Source organism: Xenopus laevis, chromosome 2L (assembly GCF_017654675.1).
Source record: "Xenopus laevis strain J_2021 chromosome 2L, Xenopus_laevis_v10.1, whole genome shotgun sequence".
NCBI classification, from domain to species: Eukaryota; Metazoa; Chordata; class Amphibia; order Anura; family Pipidae; genus Xenopus; species Xenopus laevis.
Window position 1 is genome coordinate 102594398 of NC_054373.1, and position 24425 is coordinate 102618822.

At 38.0% G+C, this 24425-nt stretch overlaps 1 protein-coding gene across 1 annotated transcript in view; it reads right to left on the minus strand.

Moving 5' to 3' along the window:
- galnt17.L (polypeptide N-acetylgalactosaminyltransferase 17 L homeolog) overlaps positions 1–10708 on the minus strand; it is a 190472-nt gene extending 179764 nt beyond the window's left edge. The window contains exon 1 of the mRNA XM_018246941.2: positions 10326–10708. Coding sequence (XP_018102430.1) covers positions 10326–10563 — 238 coding nt within the window. The 5' untranslated portion in view covers positions 10564–10708. The remainder of the gene's footprint in view (positions 1–10325) is intronic.
- Between the last annotated feature and the right edge of the window lie 13717 nt (positions 10709–24425).

Sequence of the window (24425 nt, forward strand, 5' to 3'; positions counted from 1 at the left end):
TGGAACAATTTATGATCAGGTGCAGGGAGTTGCAAGGTAAAATGCAGCTGTTGTGGAACAGTTTATGCTCAGGTGCAGGGAGTTGCAAGGTAAAATGCAGCTGTTCTGGGACAATTTATGATCAGGTGCAGGGAGTTGCAAGGGGAAATACAGCTGTTGTGGAACAGTTTATGCTCAGGTGCAGGGAGTTGCAAGGAGAAATGCAGCTGTTGTGAAATGACTATGGTACTTACACTAACTGCTCATACACATTGCCCTCACAAAAGAATAAAATACTGTAAGCAGCAGACTATATATTATATAAGTTTGCTTTTCTTTCTTTTCCACAATTATTGCAGGGCAAGAGAAAGGAACAAGCAGTGAAGGGAGGGGGAATCGTGGAATAAAAGGTAATTATATATAACTGTAATACTGGTGAATGATAAATTGATTTGGAGGGTTTGCAATCCAAGATTTAAAGAGAATAACTTTGAGTCTTGTCTTCTGTATAATGAAGCACAAAGGTAGGAAATAACTGTAGATCTCCTATTAATACTTAAACTGGTAGTTTGGGCCTTATAGTGCACTTACTGTTTAATTACTGTACGTGATGCAGTGTAAAAGATGTTGGGGCAGATTTACTAAGCTCGAGTGAATAGTTTGAATGAAGTATTTTTTTGGGTAATTCGACCATCGAATTGGTCAAATTCGATCGAATCGAATGATTCGAACGATTGAAAGTAAAAATCCTACTATCATTCAACCATTCGATAATCAAAGTACTGTCTCTTTAAAAAATCCTTTTGACTTAATACTTTGCCAAATAAAAGTTACCGAGTTGAATGTTAGCCTATGGGGACATTGTAGATAGGTTTTGGGCACTTTTTATGATAATAAAATAAAAATAAAAATAAAAATTGTTCAATTTGAAGGATTTTACTTCGAGGGTCGGATTTGAGGGTTTTTTAACCCTCGAAATTCGACCCTTGATAAATCTGCCCTGTGATGTACAACACAAGCAGTGAATTATCATTATGCTACCAGGGCTGGATTACCATAGTGGGCCCCCCTAAGCCCACTGTCATTTGTCGCCCATGTTCCGTCCCCTTTATTCGTGCAAATTTTTATCATCTGGACCGGAGCAATGGGGATTGCGCATGGGAAATTAAAAAAAATATTGTATCTTCAGCGCATCCCCAGTGTTTTTGAACCAAAGTAGGTGTGGTTGGGCAGCATGCCGCCCCCCTAAAATCCTGCCGCCCTAGACCCGGGCCTAGGTGGGCTTTCCACATATCCAGGCCTGTATGCTACCTTAATATAAAAAAAGAAAAGCAGTAAAAAAGCACTTACACATATGTATACTCACACATACAATCATATATATAAGTACACAATAACAGGAAACTACTAACATCCCCCTTACAGTCTTAAACTGGACATGTTTGCTTGGTAAGGTCACAAAACAAGTTGATTTGGCCATACATGTTCTGGGCCAAACAAGTCTGGTCCCCAGATCATACCATGGGCCAACATAGACCTGCACTATGACAAGCATAGGTTAAAGGTGGCCATACACCGGCTGCTCATATATGAAGGCTGGAAAGAGTTGATGTCACAGACAGAAGAAAGTCAAATGGGTTCCATATGCTTGTGATTCTCTTTTCTTTCCTCTCATCAGATTGGCTAAGGCTTTCCTTCCCTGACCAAGTGAGCTCCACTGGGATTGGAGATGCAGCCAAGAAATTCACTTTTTTAACCTCCATTCCCAGTACAATTTATTTCTACAGAAAAAGGAAGTGATTAACAAAGTTGGAAAGAAAAGAGGCAATTAGAAGATGGATTAAGCAAAAACACTATGGCCAGTATGATTGTAGAAGTCAGTGCCAGTGGTATAGGTTAGTGCTGAGCTGCTGCAATACAGGCCAGGAAGAAACATTTCATACTCATACAATCCTTGCTATAGGACCTAAGGCATTGACCATAACTAGAGATTTCATTCATCCCAGGTGGCACCTTTTACAGCATGGTATCCACTGGTTTTGTCCAAACATTGTATCAGTTTTAAAATTCCAGATTGCTTCACTCATTCCTACAGAAAATGACAAGGGAATGGTTTTGAAGGGAAGAAGGGAAATATTTTACAGTGAACTGAAACTATGTTTAGATGGCAGTTTGCCTAGAAAAAATGTTTTACGCACATGCTTAGCATTCTGGACCCGGCCATTAATACTCTTTTTTAGTCTCATTTTAGATGCTGTTGCATTAATTATTAACTATGAGCTTATGGTTCAGCTCACCCAGTTTAGGAGACAATATAAACTCTCTCTGCATTAACACTAGATGCTTTCAACCAATGGTATAGAGTAGGCCATGGTTATGTGAAAGGGCAAACTGCGATGAAAAGTCCACTGGCAATTTTTGGAGCATTAGATGTATGTACAAACAATTAAAGCCTATAAAAATGTAGGCTAGAAGTACTGTATGTTTGGCTTTGACATAATGCCCAATGACTCTGAAGTTGTAGGCAGCACCACGCCATCTTTCTTATCATGGACAATCCAAGGCTCAAGGCATATACATGCTCACTGTACTCTGGAATATTGTTGCTAAGCTAAGGTTAGGGATCTTCCTAAATCACTCATTAGGAGACAGTGATGTGATATGTGTCTAAACTTTAACACATAACAGAAACAAGTTTGATCAGATAATAACTAGTGATTGGCGAATTTATTTGCCAGCCACGAATTTGCCCGTTTTGCCAGCAGCGAATAAATTTGTGAAGTTGCTGCGAAAATTTGCTGGCGTCCAAAAAATGTTGATGCTGGCGGCAGTTCTGACGTCGGCATCAAAATCGCTGTTTCGCAAATTTCGCTGGAAATTTGTGAAATTCGTGCCGAAGCGAAATGGGACAAATTCACCCATCACTGTTAATAACGTGTTAAATGGGATGTTCATCTTTAAGTTAACTTTCAGAACGCGGTAGAAAGTTATATTCTGAGACAATTTGCAATTGGTTTTCATTTTTTATTATTTGTGGTTTTTGAGTTATTTAAGCAATCTGGCTGCTAGGGTCCAAAGTTCCCTAGCAACCATGCACTGATTTGAATGTCCAAAAAGACATTACTCTGTCTGCAGCTCATAGATTGTGTAGCAAACCTGTTAAAACATAAATTTGTCACATCAACCCTTGTACAATGGGTATACATACTTTTTCACATGCAAAATGGCTCATTCGCAACTACTTAAGATTTCTGTTTTCACACTGCAGAGAAATGAATGTAGGCACACAGTATATACTCTAAATGAAATTCTAATTAACATGTGCACAATACAAGAGGGGAGGTGGCAATTCTACATCCGTATGAGTACTAACCTATTCTCAGGCATTTCTAGCCCATTCTTGTAGACTAAAGGGGTTATTCATCAAAGGTTGAGTTTGTGAGGTTTGTGAGTTTTTTTCTACTTTGAATTAACTCACAACTCAATGTTTGCTTATTTATGAAAAACTCAATTGAATGCAGTTGGGGAGGAAAACTTAAATACTCGAATTAATCAAGTTAAAAAAAGAAAAAAAACCTTGAATGCCTAGAATTGATCGAGTTTTCGAGCAAAACCCATCGTAAAAAAAACAGAAACTCATGTAGGCAAAAACATCTTCAAATAGTTCAAGGCAACTCTGCCATTGACTTCTACATGACCTTGACAGGTTTTAGCTGGAGCATTTTCGGGCTTTTTGCAGCTATGGGGCATAATAAATCTTGAAAAATGTTTTTTTTTAATCACTAAAAATTTTTGTTTTTAGTTAAACTACCCTGGAAAAAACTAGAAATTTTCCAGGAAAAACACAACTTGACCTTTAATAAATAACCCCCTTAGTGTCTTCTGTAGACTACACCAGTGATCTCCAACCTGCAACCCCTTGGGTGTTGCTCCCAGTGGCCTCAAAGCAGGTGTTTATTTTTCAATTCCAGGCTTGGCAGGCAGGTTTGGTTGCATAAAAAATAGGTGTAATGCCAACTGAACCTCCTCTATGCTGCCAGACCACATAGGAGCTATCCAATAGCCAATCACAGCTCTTATTTGGCAACCAGAGGAACATTTACATTTGAATGTGGCTCACATGTATAAAAGGTTGGGGACCCCCGGAGTCCCGGACTACACAGATGTAGACAAAATAATCAAAGGAAAGGATGATCTGACTATGATGTATCTAACATTAGTATTTTCAAGCATATTGAGCAGATCACATCTTTAATGTCATATCACACTAGTAATTTTTGAAGCTAAGAATATTACTAAGCAAAATAATTCCATAGGTTTTTTGTGAGACATTTTTGTTCCTTAAAAACAATTAAGCAAGCTGTAAGACTTCGGCCCATACAAGGTTCACATATGAAATTCATCTTATTTTTAACGTATCTCTGCAATTGTTTTACATGAATTTTAGTTTTTAAGGATGATGATAATGATGTGATGAAATCAACCAGTTTTATTTGTGCCTAGATAAAAATAAGGAATGTCACTCATATTTTAAGCTCATCTGAAACTAGCATTTGTACCCACAAGCATTCGGATCTGCGGTTTTGCAGTTGTGTATAGTGAGGGGTGAATTTCTCCCGTTTCGTTTTGCAGAAAAATTTTCGAAACAGCGAAAAATTTGTGAAACTTAAAAATTGCTGCCCGCGTCAATTTTGGACGTGCGTTCAAAAATTTGCTTGCATTAATTTTTCCGCTGGCGTTAGTCAACAGGCGTCCGAATAGTGTTAACGAGTGTTGATTTTGACGCAAGCAACTTTTCAGACACACGTCCAAAATTTTTTGACGCAGGTGATTTTTCACGGCAGTTTTGCGTATTTATTCGCCAGCAGTGAAACACGGAAATTCATGAAAAATCCGAATTTTAAAAAATCACAAATTTTTCGGAATTTATTAAACCCGAGGGTGGAAAAGTCAGAAACAGAAAATCCGGCATCTCAGACCTGTTGAGGTTGCATATAAGACAATGGGTGAAGTCCGAATGATTTTTTCTGGGTTTTTGGCAAAATTCTGAGTTTTCGGGTGAAAAATCCGAAAAAAATTCGGATTTTTTTCCGCAAACAAAATTTTCCCGTGCTGATTCGGTCAGAGTTTTTTTCAAAAAATATTGAGATAAATTCGTAAAAATAACCCCCTTAGAGATTTAATACCATACAGTTATGTGCTAGGCAGCAGCATATATCTTTGGGTGTGTGGTTGTGTCTGACATGGAAATCAAATTACACGTATGGGACCTATTATGCAGAATACTCAGAACCTGGGGTTTTCTGGATAGGGATCATACTAAAAGTTAATTTAAAGGTGAACAACCTCTTTAAGTACTAAAAAGTAATTTAAACATTAATTAAATCAAAAAGGATTGTTCTGCCACCAATAAGGATTCATTATATCTTAGTTTGGATCAAGTACAAGGTACTGTTTTATTATTACAGAGAAATCATTTTTTAAAGTTGAAATATTTGATTAAAATGGAGTCTTAGGCCTTCCCATAATCCAGAGCTTTCTGGGTAATTAATTTCTAGATAAAAGTTCCAATAGCATTTGGTGAAGAGTGATTGATAAGAAGACCTGGAATCAGCATTGTAACTACTAGCTAGGTGCTTTTGTGAAGGCTCAATGTTAGGCCAACTTCAAGGTGTGCATGTATTCTAGATTGGCTTGAATATTTATTTTTTCAAATTCTTGTCCTGGGAAATTATTTGTTAAGAATACAGAGTGTTATATTGAGGGCTGTTTTCTACATTGTAACTATTTACAGTGGAGGCTTATTCCCTATAGTATCACAATTCCACGTAGTACCCTGCAAAATGATGCAATAAAACATTACACAATAATGTAATAGAACGGATTAGTCTGGTGAAATACAATTCATTGTTTAGCAGCATCTGTTCAAGTCATTTAAGATTCATATAGTTACAGCAGATGCAAATTGGTATACGCATGTATAGAAATAATGCAGGTCTGAAAATGTCTATAAAAGAAACACTAAGCTCGATGGAAAAAATATATATTTTTGGATAGGAGGTAGTCATATGCTTTCTGCTGGACATCAGCCTTATGCAATTAAAGTTATGTTCTTCCAAATCCTAGCTTACCTCCTTGGCACCCCTACTCCTAATGTCCCCTCTTACCGTTGATGCTACAAACATGTTCATTGAGGTACTTGGTTATTTGTCCTGGGCACACTAAGGAAAAAGATACACCACAGTGCCAGAAACTGACAATTTTATATATTGCCATTAATACTCTTTTAAAATATATATTATTCTTTTTTTTATTGGAAAGGAATTACAGCACAGTTCCAGTTCCAGTTCTTATCCTTACACTGACTCAAAACTATTCTTTTTAATTAAATCCCTGGAATACTGCCTTTCATGTGGAAATGTTAACCTATGTTATTTGTAGATAACTGCAATTTATTTAAAAAAATCAAATTTTTCATACTTGGGTGAATAGGATCAACCCGCAAACTCGAATTGAATTCAAATCAAATTTGATTTGAGTTTTTTCTCTGAAAAAAACTTGATTTTCAGGAAGACAACAAACAACTCCAAATTGACCCCAGGATGTCCAACATAGGCTAAAACAGCAAATCCTTAAAGGGACAGTGTATGATAAATTTAGAAAATCTAATTTTTTTAAAAAAACTCGAATTGAATTCCCAATTTTGCCATAAAAAAATTGAAAATTAGAATTTTCACTTTGACTCTTGATACATCTTCCCCTTAAATTGTAAATAAATCTCAATGGACTGTATTACCACCAATTAAGAAGTATGCAGCATATTACCATCAAGTACAATGTACTGTATTATTATTGTTACCGGGGGGAAAGGAGATATTAAAAAAACATGAATTATTGGCTCAAATTGAAGTCTTTGTAAGATGGCCTGCTTTCTGAATATCACGTTTCCTGAAACTGCATATTTATAGAGTTTGTCTCCAAATACATGTTACTTGGACAATTTAAAATTGCTGATGCAGAGCTGAGGGAAAGTATGCTGCACTACAGGTATGGGACAGAATGCTTTGGAGCTGGGGTTTTCCGGATAACATCTTTCCGTAATTAGGATCTTCATATCTTAAAGGACAAGGAAAGGTAAAAAATAAATAAAGCTGTATGATAAGGCTAGTAGACTAAATACTTACAGAGCTAAATTAATCCGGTGTCCCTGGTGTCTAGCAGTAGTCGCAATGGACGAAATTTGATTATATTGCGCATGCTTTAGCAGCTCTGCTGTCCCCTCCTATTATGACGTGCTTGCAAGTTGAAGGTATTGAGCGCGACATAATCTATGACTGGGGATTGAGATGGGGGAGTGGATTTTTCGCATTTAGCAATAGCAATAGCAAAAATTAGGAAAAGGAAGCCTCTATTCCATTATCAAGATGGCGGTCGTGTTCTGCAAACCGAGCAGTGAAGATGAAGTGCAACATTCTACTTTATTATACCCATTGGTGAGCTCAAACTTTAGCGATCTTACCCACCTATATAAGAACTTTAGAGGGAGGTATTTGAAATGTTTGGCTTTCCTTCTCCTTTAAGTCTACTAGAAAATCATGTAAGCATTTAATAAACCCAATAGGTTGGTTTTGCTTCCAATAAGTATTTATAATATCTTAGTTTCGATCAAGTACAAGGTACTGTTTGACTATTACAGTTGGATAAAATGGGGTCTATGGGAGACAGCCTTTCCATAATTTGGACTTTCTGTATAACAGGATAATGGATCTCATACCTGTATTTGACGCTTTGGCAGAAGTAGTCATAGATCAAGAGCAAACAGGTTCTCCTCTATCACTCAAACAATGTCTTAGCAGAACTGCTACTATGCTATCAAAGCTAATGCAGGGAGAACCCAGAGGATGTTTATATATTTTCTAATAAAACTTCAATGTGAATGGGACCAAGCACATGGCCTCCTATTTTCCAAGTCTATCAAAGGGGCTTAATCACTTTATGTTCTACTAAATCTGTCAGGGCCTTTACTGATTAATGCATGAATATGGGTATAATGTATATTTTCAGAATCTTTAATAAGAATACAGACTTGATCCTACTATTTATATCTGCTAAAGTCTCTTCCAAGATGTGTATTATTTTAAAAGATAACATCAGGGTGCTAAAGGAAAGAGCTGAACAATGAAAAAGACCAATAATAAGAATGACTCTACCACAGTATATTCAATCAGTATATTGGTCCTTTCACTGACTAAGTGTTTAATATTAGAACAGATAACAACAGCATGCTTCTATTAGCATAAAGGCTAGTGATCACAAAAGATTCATATCCACTAAAGGTATGGTACCATTGATTATTCCAGAGAATGGAACAGCCTTATAATCAATCATTTTGACCATCTTACAGTAAGTTTTTAAAACAGATCCATGGACCATACATTAAGGAAGACCAAAAGTGACATCAAATTAGAGAAAATGCATGTTTAGGTGCAGGGCTTTTACAGCTTGAGGAGACAACATGGGTCAGTTGTATAGTTAGGTTCAATCCCTCATGTCTTTCTCAGTCTCTGTAGTGGGTTATTCCTACTTAACAACATATCAATAAAATTATAGAATTAGGACTTCCAGCTTCCAATGATCTAATTGCTGGGGCTGCCCTTAAAGTGGACCTGTCACCCAGACACAAAAAGCTGTATAATAAAAGTCCTTTTCAAATTAAACATGAAATCCAATTTCTATTTTTTATTTAAGCATTCATAGCTGTTGTAAACTCATTTAAAAATCTCAGCTGTCAATCAAATATTGTCTGCCCCTCCTCTATGCCCGTGGCATAGAGGCGGGGCAGACAATTACTTTCACTTTCAATTCAGCACTTCCTACATGTCACTGCCCCCCACACATCCCCCCTTTCTCTTTACCATATAACTGTGTGGGGATGGACATCTGTTCCCCATTCTGGTGCACAAACAAGATTCTGAGATGATACAAGACTTGTCTTAATAACAGTGTCCCCAAAATGGCTCCTGCCTACTTGTTATAATTATGAATTCCCAGACTGAAGGGAACCAGATTCAAATAATTTATAAAGTGTAATTAAAGTTCATTTTGCTTGACTAACATGATAAAACAGGATTTTGAATAAATTTTTTTGGCGACAGGTCCCCTTTAAGGCATATCTTTATAGGGTGCCAATGTATAAGAAGTCATTATTGCTTATGACCTATAAGTCTGAGGTCAATACTTCATTTTAAGCATTGTTACATACAACATATCTATAGCCTTTACTGTGAACATAAAAAGTACTAATATACCCTAAGACATATGATGTAATGTTCAAATTGAGACTAATAATGGAAGATTGTTATATATGTAACTAATGTAATTGATTTAAAAAAAAATTGAAATACAAAAAAAACAAAAGAAGACATTATTGCAATACAGTAGTATAATACTGCACAGCCTTAAGTTCTGGAAATATTTCCCTAATTCACAAGCCCAAAAGTAAAGTCTTTCCCAAAGGTCTCTATGACAGTTGAGGAAATACCACAAACATTACAACAACGATAAAGATCATCATTATAATGCTACAATTATTTTCAGGGGAAAACATTTTTGCTGAACACGTAATTTCATTGATATTATGACTGCCAATTATGGTACAGGTATAGGATCCATTATCCAGAAAGCTCCAAATTACAGAAAATCCATCTCCCATAGTTTCCATTATAATCAAATAATTTTTTGTTTGAAAAGTATTTCCTTTTTCTCCAATAATAAAACAGTCCCTTGTACTTGATCCCAACTAATATACAGTATAATTAATCCTTATTGGAAGCAAAACCAGCCTTTTGTTTGCATGATTTTCTAGTAGGCTTGAAGAATGAAGATCCAAATTACAGAAAGATCCATTATCCGGAAAACCTCAGATCCCCCGCATTCTGGATAACAGGTCCCATGCCTACCGTAATGTACAGTATATATTTGCATAAATGCTAGCATATTCTGTCTCTCTGGAATTTTTTTTTTTTTGAGATTAATGTCATTAAGATCAGTGAATCTTTATACTAAAGTTTATGTCCTTCTTCATCCTTATTATAAAGCAAACAATTGTAATGTCAGCTGGAAAAAAAAATACTTTTTTTCTTTCATGTTAAATGATATTCTTAACTGCATGTCATAACAGCAATTATCTTTATTGTATCTTGTGTGTAACATCACTTGTGTATATGCCTTACTGACAGGTGTTCAAGAATAGTAATCTTTTCCTCAATAGTTCAATTCAAAGTTATATAATTTATTGTAAAGGTACAGTGTAACCTGCATAAGAAACGGACAAACAGAGTGCCTACCATTGAGCTGCCTGTAGACTATGTCCTCTAGAAGAGCGAGTCTTTTCAGCACGGCTTCCTGAATCGGGCTACTTGCATGACTTGTAAAGTTGGTCACTTCTGCCCTGGGATGGACCTCATGGAAAGATTCCCCACCTGTCACAGTGATTGGTCTGCACTTGGCCAAAAACAGTACAAATCCAGCTACTGCAATCAGGTTTAATGCCAACAAGATTTTGACTCTTCGCAGAGAAGCCATCAAACTCCTCTGTCTTTAACCTTCACTCTTTTGAACGTAGGAAATATCTTGTAACGTTTGCAGCGTCTTTGAGAGTTAGTAAATAAGAAGCCAACATCCCTGGCAAAGACTCCTGTCCTAGAATGCTTACAGAGCCCAGTATATACAGTGGAAGAGTGTGATAACCTATTGCAAAGAAAAAAGTTCAGAGCACTGCAGGTGTTAGGAGAGGGCAGAGCATCCTCAAACACAGAGAGCAGGTCTCATATCTAGAATCCAACCTCGGTGCAGCCAATCAAAGCGGCGGGAGCCTGTTAAAATATTTGTCTAGAACCAACTGTAGCATCAGCATGTCTAGATGGAAAAGCAAGGAATGTTTACAAACTGGGTAGCAATCAGGAGGCAAGTGCATGTAAAAAAGAGGAGATTAGAGTGTCCCTTCTGTATTACATTCAAATGACAGAATCAGTCAATCAGCCGCCTTCATGTATTGATACTTTTTTACAGTCCCATCCTATACATTTATATTGTGCATGACCCAATCCAGTAAACCTGCCAGCATTTCTATACTTATTTCTATACTTATATACAGAGTGGCTCTTGGGAAAAACAATAACAGGATTTTAGTTTAAGCAAAGCAGTCAGACACTGCAAGACACGACTCAGTTAGGAATTGGCTCAAACACACTTCCCTTGCTATTAAGCGATAGAAAGGTGCATGCAAAGTTTTCCTGTGACTGCAGCACGGCCATGTAAATAATGATGTAAATAATAAGTAGTGCCCTTGTAAGTGTGCCAGGAGCCTTCGCAACTAATCGCCCTCAGTCGCTGTGGCGTGTTGATTCCAGGAGCTGACAGCAAGTGGGAATGTGGGAAGTGACTCGTGGCTGCAGGGGAATTGACAATGCGGCAAATGCTGTCGGTGCTGACCGTGCTCCTGCCGATCGAAAGTCCATATATCACCCTAAGCAGAGCAGCTCTCTGGATCAGAATCCCACCTCATCCCGCCTTACTCCAGGCAGCTCAGTAGCAGCAGTGCTTTGCTAGCAGCAGTCACAAGGGGCTGAGAGAAGCAGAAGGAAGAGTCTCAGGTGACAGCGATGATCGTGCTGCTTCCCTCCTGCTGCTTTGAGGCTGCTCTCTTTGTGCTCCCATTACTCCTTGCTCAGTCAGTATTTCTCCTCAGCAGATACATCCTCTCGTGTGCTGCTGCTGCTGCTGCCTGAATCCCCTCGTTCACATGCCAACAAGAAAGCTGCAAGGAAAACGCGGTCTGGAGGAGACTAAGGAGCAGCATCAGCAACGAAAGGAGAATCCTGGACTCACACAAGGGATGGCTGTCCTTCTCCTCTCTCTCACACACACAAACACACACAAATCAGTATTCTGGCAAACCACAGAAATGCAGCTGCTACAACAAAAGTAACAGCTCCACTGTCAGAGAGGGCATATTTAAAGGGATCAGTCATAAATGGCCCCTGCTTGTTCCCATAGTCTTGTAAAAATATTCACTATATTGTTTGCTAATGGCATGCATAAATACAAGACAGGAGAGACGCTAGTGTGTAGCTATACTGTATTTTATATGCTTGGATATTATTGCAGTTCCTGCACCAAGCAAAAAGCTGTTTAGAAACTGGCAAATCAGTAACCAAAATATGAATATAACCATTTCCCTCTGCTTTACAATCTACAAAAACAATCGACTTTTACTCAACTACTTATCCATTTACAAACAGTAGAAACACTAGAACTAAAAGTGTAGTAACACAGTAACCCTTCGCACTCACCCAAACAGAGGCGTAACTACAGAGGAAACTGCGGGTCATAAGACCTGTTATCCAGAATGCTCGGGACCTGGGGGTTTTCAGATAATGGATCTTTACTTAATTTGGATCTTCATGCCTTAAGCCAACTAGAAAATCATGTAAACATGACATAAACCCAATAGGCTGGTTTTGCTTCCAATAAGGATTAATTATATCTTATTTGGGATCGAGTTCAAGGTACTGTTTTATTATTACAGAGAAAAAGGAAATCATTTTTGAAAATGTGGATTATTTGGATAAAATGGAGTCTAAGGGAAATGGCCTTTCTGTAATTCAGAGCTTTCTGGATAACAGGTTTGCAGATAATGAATTTTATATCTGTATTGGTAAAACAGGGCAACCTCTGGATATGTTGGAGATCCTAAAATTAATTTGTGTTAGGGTCCAGTAACATCTACTTATGCTACTGCACCCACATACTACAACTGGACAAATAGGCCTTTTGTTACAATCCCCCATTACACAGGTCCTAACAGCCTCCACAGGCCCAGAAACTAGTGCTATGGCAGCTTACAGTAGCCCCTTCGCATTTGCTTGAATATATAGATTGCCAGTCTGGCCCTGCTGATGCCAGACCCAGATGTGTGGGCACGAGGCAGGCCACAAAGGCCCAGGCCTAGGCCAGCAAAGTTAGTGGGTGGGATTCCACCATCTGAAATGGGGAAAGGTGCTGGGGATCAGCAACAGGGGAGCAACAGAGAGTAGGTGAGGGAGATATGAGCATGAGGGGATTTTTGAGCAGAGGGGTGCAAGCAGGAGGGATGCGTGAGCAGGTGTGGTGCAAACCGGAGTGGAGCAAGTGACTTGTGGCACACCAGAGTCAAATCCAGTCTTGGCTGGTGCACCTGTTTTAATAAAATTGGTGACACTTTTTATTTAACAGTAGTCTGAAGAAACAAGGTGCCCCAGAATAAATTGTAAATGACTCACCAAATAGTAAATGTGGTCTGGGTGCACCAGCCCCAGACCCTCAGCTTTAGGGAGCGGTATAACAAAGGTATGAAGAAGAATCTGGGCCAAACTGACGGATCCACAGGACCAGAGAAAATTAGTTAAAAAATATATTTTATATATACTTCCATATCTCCATCTGCCCTACGCGTTTCGCACCCACTTGGGGCACTTAGTCATGAACTAATTTTCTCTGGTCCTGTGGATCCATCTGAGTGCTGGTTGGCCCTGCTTCTTCTTCAACACTTTATATTTGACCCAAGACTGGAGGAGCAATGACCGCATCAATGAACCAAAGTGGTCCTCAATCCGACAGGATTTTTAAACCTAGAAGAAAATTTGTTCGTACAGCACCAGTAGTGTAAAATGCTTTTATTGAAGATTCACATGGCAAACAACCTGTTCCGCAACGTTTCAGGCCCTTAAGGCCTTTTATCAAGCTCTATAATTTTAGTACAACCCCTTATATAAGGGAAATTTTCGCCCTCTACTGGTTGTAAATTAGTAATAGCAACAAGTTACATAGATATTGTAACAATTGCAATTGAGCACCATCTGCTGGTTATATATAAACACTAAAACAAGTTGCATACATACTGTTACTTAGTAGTTCAACTCAATTGGTTTTGTGGTAAGTTCTTTGTAGGTCAAAGACCAATCACTTATGTACCTTATCTGTAAAAAAATAAAATATTCAAAATACAGATTAAAATCTAGATAAAAACAAACCTAGCGAAAAATAGCTTGTAGATCGTATTCCCTGTTCAACCCATGTGGGGAAAGTGTCCCCAGTTTCCTGATCCATTGTGCTTCTTTTTTCAATAAGGATTTAATACGATCTCCACCTCGTCTTGGTAAAGGTACATGATCCACTATCTGAAATTTCAATTGGTGTATCCCATGTCCAGCCTCTAAGAAATGGGCAACGACTGCTTGTTCCGTTTTTTTTTGTTCTTTTTTTATGACCCCTGATTCTCTAATGGGGCGTGAGGTTTGCCCTACATACAGTAACCCACAGGGACAGTTAATGCTGTATACCACAAAACTTGTGGCACAAGTATAGTAACCCCGTATTTTAAACAAGGTACCCTGTCAGGGATGATGGACCACTCCCTCTTTCTGGCAATTGGAACAGCAGTTACACCCAAGGCATGGGAAAGCTCCACTTTTTACTGCCTGTAGTGTCCCTTGTTTCGTCTTCTGACTCCCCAAATCTGACTTTACTATTACTGAGGCTATAGTTCTATATTTCTTATAGGAAATGATAGGCGGATATTTGAAACTAGTGACATTGGGCAGGACTTCCTTTAAAATTTTCCAATGTTTTTTAACAATGTCAGCAACATTGTGAGACAAGGTGTTAAACTTGGAGACAAAGGTAATACGATCTTGCCGTTGAGTTGCCCGGCCTGATTTCTCACTTTTATCAATTCTCTCTATCTCGTTACGTTGTTCTTTTAACATGCTATTTGGATAGCCCAGTTGATCAAATTTGTCCTGCATTTCAGATAATCTCTGATTAAGTAATGACTTGTCCTTAACTATACATTTAACCCTACTAAACTATGATTTTGGGACGGATTTTTTAACCTGAAGTGGATGGAAGGAATCAAAATGTAGTAGGGTATTTCTGTCAGTGGGCTTGACATACAAATCCACTGTCAGAGACCCACCACATCTAGACACCATTGTATCCAATGCATTCCGGACTAGACGCAAAAGTGAATTTGATACAGGGTAATGCAGAATTGATCTCTCCTACAAACTTTTCAAGGGCCCAATGTGGCCCCATCCAGATAGCAAACACATCATCGATGAAGCAAAACCATTTATGGCAATACTTAGTTAACCATTTATTGCTGTAAATATATTGTTCCTTAAATCTGTTCATGAAAATGATTGCGTAGGACGGGGCCACATTTGATCCTATCACCGTGACCCGTATTTGCATGTAGTATTGATCATGAAACAGGAAGAAATTATTGTAAAGAATTAATTTGAGACATTGCACAATGAATTTTTTCAGAGCATTATCAATAGCTGGGTCTTGGTCCAACTCGAGGCAGATAGAGGTGTATAGGCTCTCCACATTAAGTGTGACCAAAAATGTGTCCTCCTTTAAATCTACACATGAATTTATCTTTTCTAGAAAGTCTCCTGTATCTTTAAGGTAAGACTTATGTGATGTGATCCACAAATATCGAAATCGATGATAAAAGAGAGCCCATACAGGATACGACACGATAGGGCGCCCGGCGGGATTGTCCAAATTCTTATGAATCTTGGGTAAGGCATAGAAAACAGGCACAATAGGATGCTCTACTTCCAAGAAGGCTGCCAATGCCCCATCGATAACCTTAAACTCTAAGGCAGTTTTAACTCGAACATTGATTTTTTTGGTGGATCTGGGGGAGGGGACTGTGATCTAGGGCTTTGTATGTTGTCAAATCTGACAACTGGCGTTTTATTTCGTCCACATAGAACTTTTTGTCCATGATCACAAGTGCCCCTCCCTTATCTGCAGGTTTAATAACCAAATTGTAATTTTTGTTAATTCTTGTAAATAGGGATGGGCTAATTTTTTCACCTTGTTTTGCCTCGGAAATGATGCCCATAGACTTGTATGGTGTTGTGCGAAAAAAAAAAATTCGCCGCGCAAGAACATTTTTTTGACACTCATAGACTTTAATAGGTGTCGGCGACATTTCACCGGCGGCGAATTTTTGGCGAAACGAAATGGGTCAAATTCGCCCATCCCTACTTGTAAAGCATCCAATTGTGCCTTATTAAGATTATAGTGTGTCAGTTTACATTCCCCTTTTCTATATTTGTTTTCAAGTACTGAAATATCTTTAGTTACATTATTGATAAATGTTTCAACAAACACATTATCCAAATCAGGCATATATTTACTAGGCAATTTCAATCCCAATGGACCCCCATTAAAAGTCCCAATGGGGTCCAAAATATCAATGTCATTTTTGTCCTGAAAATGAAAATGTGCCTTTAACTTAATAGTTCTGAAAAATCGATAGAATTCCAGATCTAATTCAAAGAAATCAGGTTTAGTGGTCAATCCATAGGATAAACCCTTTTCAAGTACCTGGGTTTGCAGGGCCGTCAAGAGGGATGAAGAAACGTTCACCACTATTTGCGTCCCCTCTTGTAATACCCCTTGTTTCTTTGTTTTTTTATGTTTTCGTCCTCCCCGCTTTCTCTTCTGGATAAATCCGATGCCTGAGATGTTTCTAAAAAAGACAAGGTGGTAGATGCTGAGGTAGATCTGGAGCGTATGGTAGCATTATGAGATTGGGTTTGCCGTGGTGGATGTTCCAGATTGGATTGTGTCCGGTGTCCATCACGTCCTCCAGCGCATGTGAACTCACCTGGAGGAGTGGACCATCTGCATACGCTCCCTGTGGTATAATCGATTACGTCTCTTTGAAACTTTTGACGTTTGCGCGTCTGCACCTCGATGCGGAATTGTCCAGGTGCTCCGTTAGTTATCCGTTAACTTACTACGAAACCAATTGAGTTGAACTACTAAGTAACAGTATTTATGCAACTTGTCTTAATGTTTATATATAACCAGCATTTATACTGGGGGACTTTAGCTGATTATTGAGGATTTTTAAACCTCCCCGATTGATATCTGGGCAATTTTCAGTCAGATATTGGTTGGGAAAGCCTGTCGGAGGGCCCCATACATTAGCCAATAAATTGCTGCCTTGGTCTGTCAGCAGTTGTATCTGCCCGCGTATGGCCACCTTTAAACTTGTATTAGATGTATTAGGGAAAAATAGTGAATGCAGGCTTGAGGATAGGATGTTCAGGTGGGAGATAGAAAAGTCCAGCAATCATGCCTGAGGTGGGGGCAGGCAGCAAAGAGATACATTCAGCATACTGGCCAGAGGCAAGGGCAGGTGGCAAGCAGATAAGCAAAATCAAGCTGGATTAAAGTCAGGCAACAAACAGAGTCAAATGATAAAAGCAGAGTAATTCACTGATAGAAATTGCAAATACAGATACTCAGATACAACAAGGTCACTGTGTAGTTGCTTAATAATTAAAGCCAGGAAGGATCAGTGTTCTGTAGTCCATGATTTGTCAGATTGCCTGTAACTGGCCTTCAGTGATAAAATAGTATTTCAGATGAAAATGTTCTACTGATGTTATGTACAGGGTCGGACTGGGCCGCCGGCACAGACCTGAACCCTTGACTCCTTCTCCTCACCTCCCACCCTGAGCCTGGTAGCGTCCCTAACGTGACGGATAAATGTAATCTCGCATGCGGGGGGAGGGGCAAGGGGAGAGAAGACTTTGCGGCTGGGCCCCCAGGTTATTCTGCTTAAGTCAAGAGAATAGGTGGGTTGTGATGAGGCATTAGCCAACATTTCTCCTTGAATCGATAATCAGAAATGCCACTTGGGCACTTTTAGCAGCTTTAAATGTTTCTAATCGTTTCTTACATGTAGGGGCACATTTACTAAGCTCGAGTGAAGGATTTGAATGAAAAAAACTTCGAATTTCTAAGGTTTTTTTTGGCTACTTCGACCATCAAATTGGCTACTTCGACCTTCGACTACGACTTTGACTTCGAATCGAACGTTTCGAACTAAAAAATTTTCGACTATTCGATAGTTCGACTTCGAATAGATTTTTCCTTCGAACGAATTGCGGTAAATCCTTTGACTTCAATATTCGAAGTCGAAGGATTTTACTTCGATGGTCGAATATCGAGGGTTAATTAACTCTGGATATTCGACCCTTAGTAAATGTGCCCCCAATCTACACAAACACCCACAGTCCTTGCCATAGAACAGGAATTCATAGATGTGGTTGCACCCTACACCAAAACTGAGGTGGAAGATTCTACAAATCTGTGTGGCAATGAGTTAGACCAATAAAATCAATATAGGAGATTTGCAGGCATAAATAGTGGCCTATTTTCAAAGGCTCATAATAAAGGCTTTGAATACGGTAAAATAATTGCTGTGGCAACACTTTCTTATTCTCATCTGTCCTTCATTGTACAGATCTGTAGCTTCAGAGAAAACTGGCTGTCTGATGGCTTATTCGATAGCAAAAATGTCTAGGAACATATTAGAAGGACTGCATACTGTGCTCACTATTGTTGCCCCTGCGGGAACCTTTAGTGCTTGCTAACTACTGGTAAAGGGGAACATGGCAGGGTTCACCTTCAAGTTGACATTTAGTATGTTATAGAATATCATATTTGTTTTTATTGGTCTTCATTTTAATTTTTTTATAGTTTTTTTTAATTACTTGCCTGGTTGCTAGGGTCCAATTTACCCTAGCAACCAGAAACCAGAGTGTATTACTACATACTAATCAATAACTGCAATTTCTTAAGAGCAAGGCTCACTCCACCAATTGTATTATATTGTATGTGTTATTTACATGATACCTAATCTTATGCTAAAGGAACATTGTCTGTTGGATAAACTGGTGGATCCAATGTATTTTTTTGCTCTTATAAGACATACGGTATTATCAATGGGTAATGATTGCCAGAAGGTCCCAATAATGGGATGCTGAGTGTTGATGCTATATTAATATTAAATAATAAATCATAAAAATCTCATAAACAAGGTTCAGTGGCAATCAAGCCCTCAGTTTCCTGAGTACTATATTTTAAGAAACACGTGTACATCTGCCTCCTGTTGGTAATGTGCCAGATATACCAGATGGAACAACTGCATCATGTGTAATTTCATATTGCATATAAATCCAAGGCCCTTTTTAAAATAGAATTTCACAATTCAAACCTCTGTTCTGATTTGCAGCCTTACAAAAGGCTGTAATTATTGCTCTGCAAAGCACTTCTCACCAATCCAATGCAATTTCTCATTCTGTAAATATGGAAACAAGGATCCACTGACTGATGCAGCGATTATACATCATTCATATCAGTTCCTGTCCAAGTTAATCTTATCAGGAGACAACTAACCTTCCTGGATGCTTTTGGAGTATTGATTGAGACCAGAGGAGCTGGAGCAAATCCATGCAAACATGGGGAGAACAGACAAAATACTGCCCCGCCATGTTGCCCACATGACATCACTAAGAAACATATTTTTAATGAAAGCACATATTTTGACACAGAGTGCTGGATTTCTGGTGAGGAGGCAAGTGCATTTTATTTAGAGGGAGACTATTGCTCTCTGCAAATATTTTTTTTATATTCAGTACAAATCTGGCTTTTTCTACAAATAATTTATGTGCAAAGAAATGCTTCAAACCACACAGCCTTGCAAATGGAAATCAATGCAAACAGTCCCGCAGTGATACAAATGGTCATGCAAAATTCTTTCTTTTATATTTGTTGTTCATATTTATGTATGGAAGGGAGAATCCTGGCACCTGCACCTTGCGTGGAGTGGAAGTGAAAAAACATTTGCCAAGAAAATAGCTGTATTTTTCAGAGTTACAATACATTGTACACATTTATAGAATATGGGGAAATGGTTTGTTTTAAAGTTTGATATTTTATTTTTAATCATTTGTGGCAAGTGCAAGGTAAGTGTAAATTATATTTGAATATGTGTACAGTATATGTGTACAGTCATTTCCTTTTCTTTGTGTTACTGTAATTATTTTACAGTGATCAATGGTAGGGATTAAAGGTTATAAAAGTGGTGTTTGCTATGTGTGCCAGGTTTGACTGGGATCAAGTGAATAAATCCAAGAAACTTGTGACAAAGGGGTTTTATCCCAAAACGTTGCATGCTGCAATAAAACTTAAAGCAAGGGCTCACCCTGCCAGCATTACCTTGTGTGCCAGTGATTTCTTTGTGCCATATTGGAAGTGAGGTTGCCAATACCTCCATCACAGTGCACCAGGGAGACGTACTACTTGGAGGGCCAGGGTGTGCGAGTGCATTCGGAAACTTCACCTTTAATTTATACTAATTAATAAAATCACAGAGGTACTAATTTGTCCATTAGTGAATGACACCTATTGTTTTAAGAACCATAGAGATTTACCTTTTGCTTATTACTTAATTACATGTGCAGTGACATTTTTTTTAACTAAGGGGCTTCTGGGAGATAAGAATAAAAGGCTCCAATGATAAACAGAACTATGGGAAAACAAAAACGCCATGCTGAAAACAATGGACAAACAACATCATGTGAGTCTACGTGCATATTTATGCTTTTGTAAAGAACCAAAAGAATGCCCTGTGTGCCCTTGACCTTATATTACACTTCAATATGTACAATAAATAGGTTAATCCGTATAGATACACAATGAAAAAAGCAATTGAAAATGAAATCAACATAATACAATAACTAATTTCATCAGTAAATACAGATTGGCAAAGACCTGTGAAAGTACAGTACTTGAAAGTACTGTATACTTCAAAGAATAATCACATTGCAAAAAGCAATACCTACAAAATCCATAAAACTTTCTTTGTATGTTGACTAGTATTGATGAAATGAAGTATATAAAAAGCTGAATTACAGTTATAACAAAAATTCAGCTCATCGTCAGGTCTTCAAGCGACGACAGTACTTAATGGTTTTATAAATGAAGCATAATATGCACTTTCCATGTAAATGAGAATTTATTTTATATTCGTATATTATCCAACAGAATGCAGAAAAAAATACAGATAATAATTTATTGATACCAGAGAATTGTCTTTTGGAATTAGCATGGTTTATAGTTTACATGCATATTTTAGTTTGGATATTACATTTACATTGATTGCACAGAAAATAGCCTACGCTTGCCAACAGTTGCTGTTTACTTCTCACTAATATTTCAGTTGTGCTATTAAAAATGTGTTGACACTGCATTATGTCTCCAATTTTTAGTTTCGCACAGACTAAATGTATATGCACTGCAGAATCTAATCAGTAATATGTTTGAAATTATGGCTCTGCCACCGACATGGTATAACTCTGATAAATGACAGGATTCTCCAGTTGACAGTTTAAAGTCTCAGGAAACATTCAAGCATTTTAATAAATTTATTCACACACTGATATTTACAGTATATTTATCATTTCAATGATATGCTTTATAATTTCAGTGTTGTAATAGCTGTTAGAGGACAGTACCATGCCATAGAAAAACAAATATTTGGTCACAGCCTACCAGTGTACTGAGACTGAAGTTATCCAGTTCTTACATGGACAACAAATTCAGACGTTCAAGGAGTCTAGACTTCTTTCCTTTTGAGAGAGGTTGAAATCAAGTTTTTCCATAGTGCTTGTATGGGCAAGCAAGTCAGCCACACACATTTAAAGGGATCCTGTCATCGGAAAACATGTTTTTTCAAAATGAATCAGTTAATAGTACTACCCCAGCAGAATTCTGCACTGAAATCCATTTCTCAAAAGAGCAAACAGATCTTTTTATATTCAATTTTGACATGGGGCTAGACATTTTGTCAATTTCCCAGCTGCCCCTGGTCATGTGACTTGTGCCTGTACTTTAGGAGAGAAATGCTTTCTGGCAGGTTGCTGTTTTTCCTTCTCAATGTAACTGAATGTGTCTCAGTGGGACATGGGTTTTTACTATTGAGTGTTGTTCTTAGATCTGCCAGGCAGCTGTTATCTTGTGTTAGGGAGCTGTTATCTGGTTACCTTCCCATTGTTCTTTTGTTTGGCTGTTGGGGGGGGGAAAAGGGAGTAAAGTACAGCAGTACAGCAGTACAGCAGTAAAGAGTGATTGAAGTTTATCAGAGCACAAGTCACATGACTTGGGGCAGCTGGGAAATTGACAATATGTCTAGCCCCATGTCAGATTTCAAAATTGAATATAAAAAAATCTGCTCTTTTGAGAAATGGATTTCAGCGCAAAATTTTGCTGGAGAAGAACTATTAACCGATTCATTTTGAAATAAAAAAAAATTTCCCATGACAGTATCCCTTTAAGCAGTAAAAGGCCTAAAGGAAGCCAAACATTGCCTGAGTCAAGTGGCTGGAGTCATATAGGAAATAGTAAGTAAGAAAGCCAATATCAAGAGTAGGTATAGCTTTAAGATTGGCGAGTAAAAGGTGAAGTACAGCATAGGGCTTTTATCAATTCGCAAAACAAATTGTAGAAAATGAACATGCAGAAGGCACACGTGCAGATCTATGCTATGATCTCTGTGATCGCAGTATCTCTTTTCCACTAACAAACAATATTTAGTGATGGGCGAATTTATTCACTAGGCGGGAATTCCCGCAATTCGCTGCCGGCGAATAAATTTGCGAAACCGACGTGAAAATTAGCGTAACGCCAGCGTCAAAAAAACGGATGCCAGCATCAAAAACAGACTCCGGCGTCAAAAACAAGACACTGGCGCAGTTTTCTGAATTTTTCCCCCCAAATTCACCCATCACTAACAATATTATTATGGGAGCTCTAGTCAAAAACCAAAAATCATATCTACAAGACAAGCAATAGATGCAATGGATGGGGATGGGATTAGTAATAAACAAAACAGAATGCAATGCAAAACTAAAAACAGAATGTAGGACAAGGAGCATAGGACCCCAAAGTGAACACAGTAATCACATAAATCAGAAATGTAGGGGACTATTTATTAAACCTCAAAGTTTTCTGGTTGAGTTTTTAAAAGGGAAACTTTAATTTTTAGAGGAAACAAAAAAACCTTGAATTTTTTGAGATTTAATATACCCCAAAGATGCTAAAAATTCTGAATCTGAAAATACTTCAGCTAAAACCTGCCAAGGTCATGTAGAAGTCAATGGCAGAGGTCCCTAGAGATGATTCTTGACATTGTGATCCATGATGGGTTTTGTCCGATAATCTAAGTTGTGGCGACAATTCGATAATGTTGAGTTTTTTGTAGCATTAATTTGAAAAAGTTGCTCAATTCGAATTGACACACAATTTTGTCGCCAGGTTTTTTTGCCCTGACTTTTTTTGGCTAATTTCTTGGTAAATGAGTTAAATTTGTGGATGGGACTTAGGTCGACTTTGTTTTAATAAAACAATTAAATAAATGCGAGTTTTAAAAAATATCCCCCATAATGAGGTAGAGGAGAAAATTGGCAGGGCTATAATGGACGAAGGTTCTGTGGAAAGGTGGCAAGCAGTGAGCTGCATCTGGTTCTTAATGCCATGCTCTTCCAAGTGATAAATCTAAGTGAACATATAACTATAAACATATTTGGCACCATAATGATACAGTTATGTAATCACTATGCAACAGACTTCAAATCAAATTTGACTTGACTTGAATTAAAAAGTCTTGTCTTTTTCTATAATTAATGGCTTATTGATGGTATGCATACATTTGATATGCCTCGGTTTTATGCTGAAGCTGCTTGAGAAAACAAAATTTAAAAAGAGCATATGTTAAAGTATTGACTCTTTTTTTACATTAACTATTGATGAGAATAATAAACATTCATGAAGTATTAATAATTCCTGAATATTCATATGAGCTGAGGGCCATTTCATCAAAAAAATGCACAGAGTAGAGGAGGGGCCTGTAATAAATTGGATAGATGAAAAGATACTTTTATATATACAAAATATTTGTAACCAGCGCCGATCCTGGGACTGCTGCCTCATGAGGAGCGGAGTGGAGCCAAATTTCCGTGTTAAAATCTGGAAATTTGGCTCTTAAAGTTACAAGAGGTGGCTTTTTGCTGCCCTTTGCAACGGGCTGCTCGCTGCCGCCTGAGGCAAGAACCTCACCTTGCTTCATGGCAGGAGCGGCCCTCTTTGTAACTCAGTATTTTTTCAACTTTTTGGTACCCAGTCACACATTTTGGAACATTACTTGGAAGAGAAGTAAAAAAAATGTGTTGTCTATAGCACTCTGGGTGAGCAGCCCTCTCTCCACTTATTTTCAGGAATCTTTTTTGTAGTCATAAAAGTGTATCTACCCTCTAACATTTATGAAATAACATGGTTGTACAACTGATTACTGCCAATGTATGCTGTAAATTGGTATATAATTTTTAAGGTTACATTTAGAAGTGTTATTACTTGGAAAATAAAATCCTAGTCTAAGGCTTTGGGCCAATTACAAAAGGCAAATAAAAAACAGTGGATAAAAACTCAAACTCCCGCTGAAAGAAAAACTCAGTTGTATAATTTTTACTAGT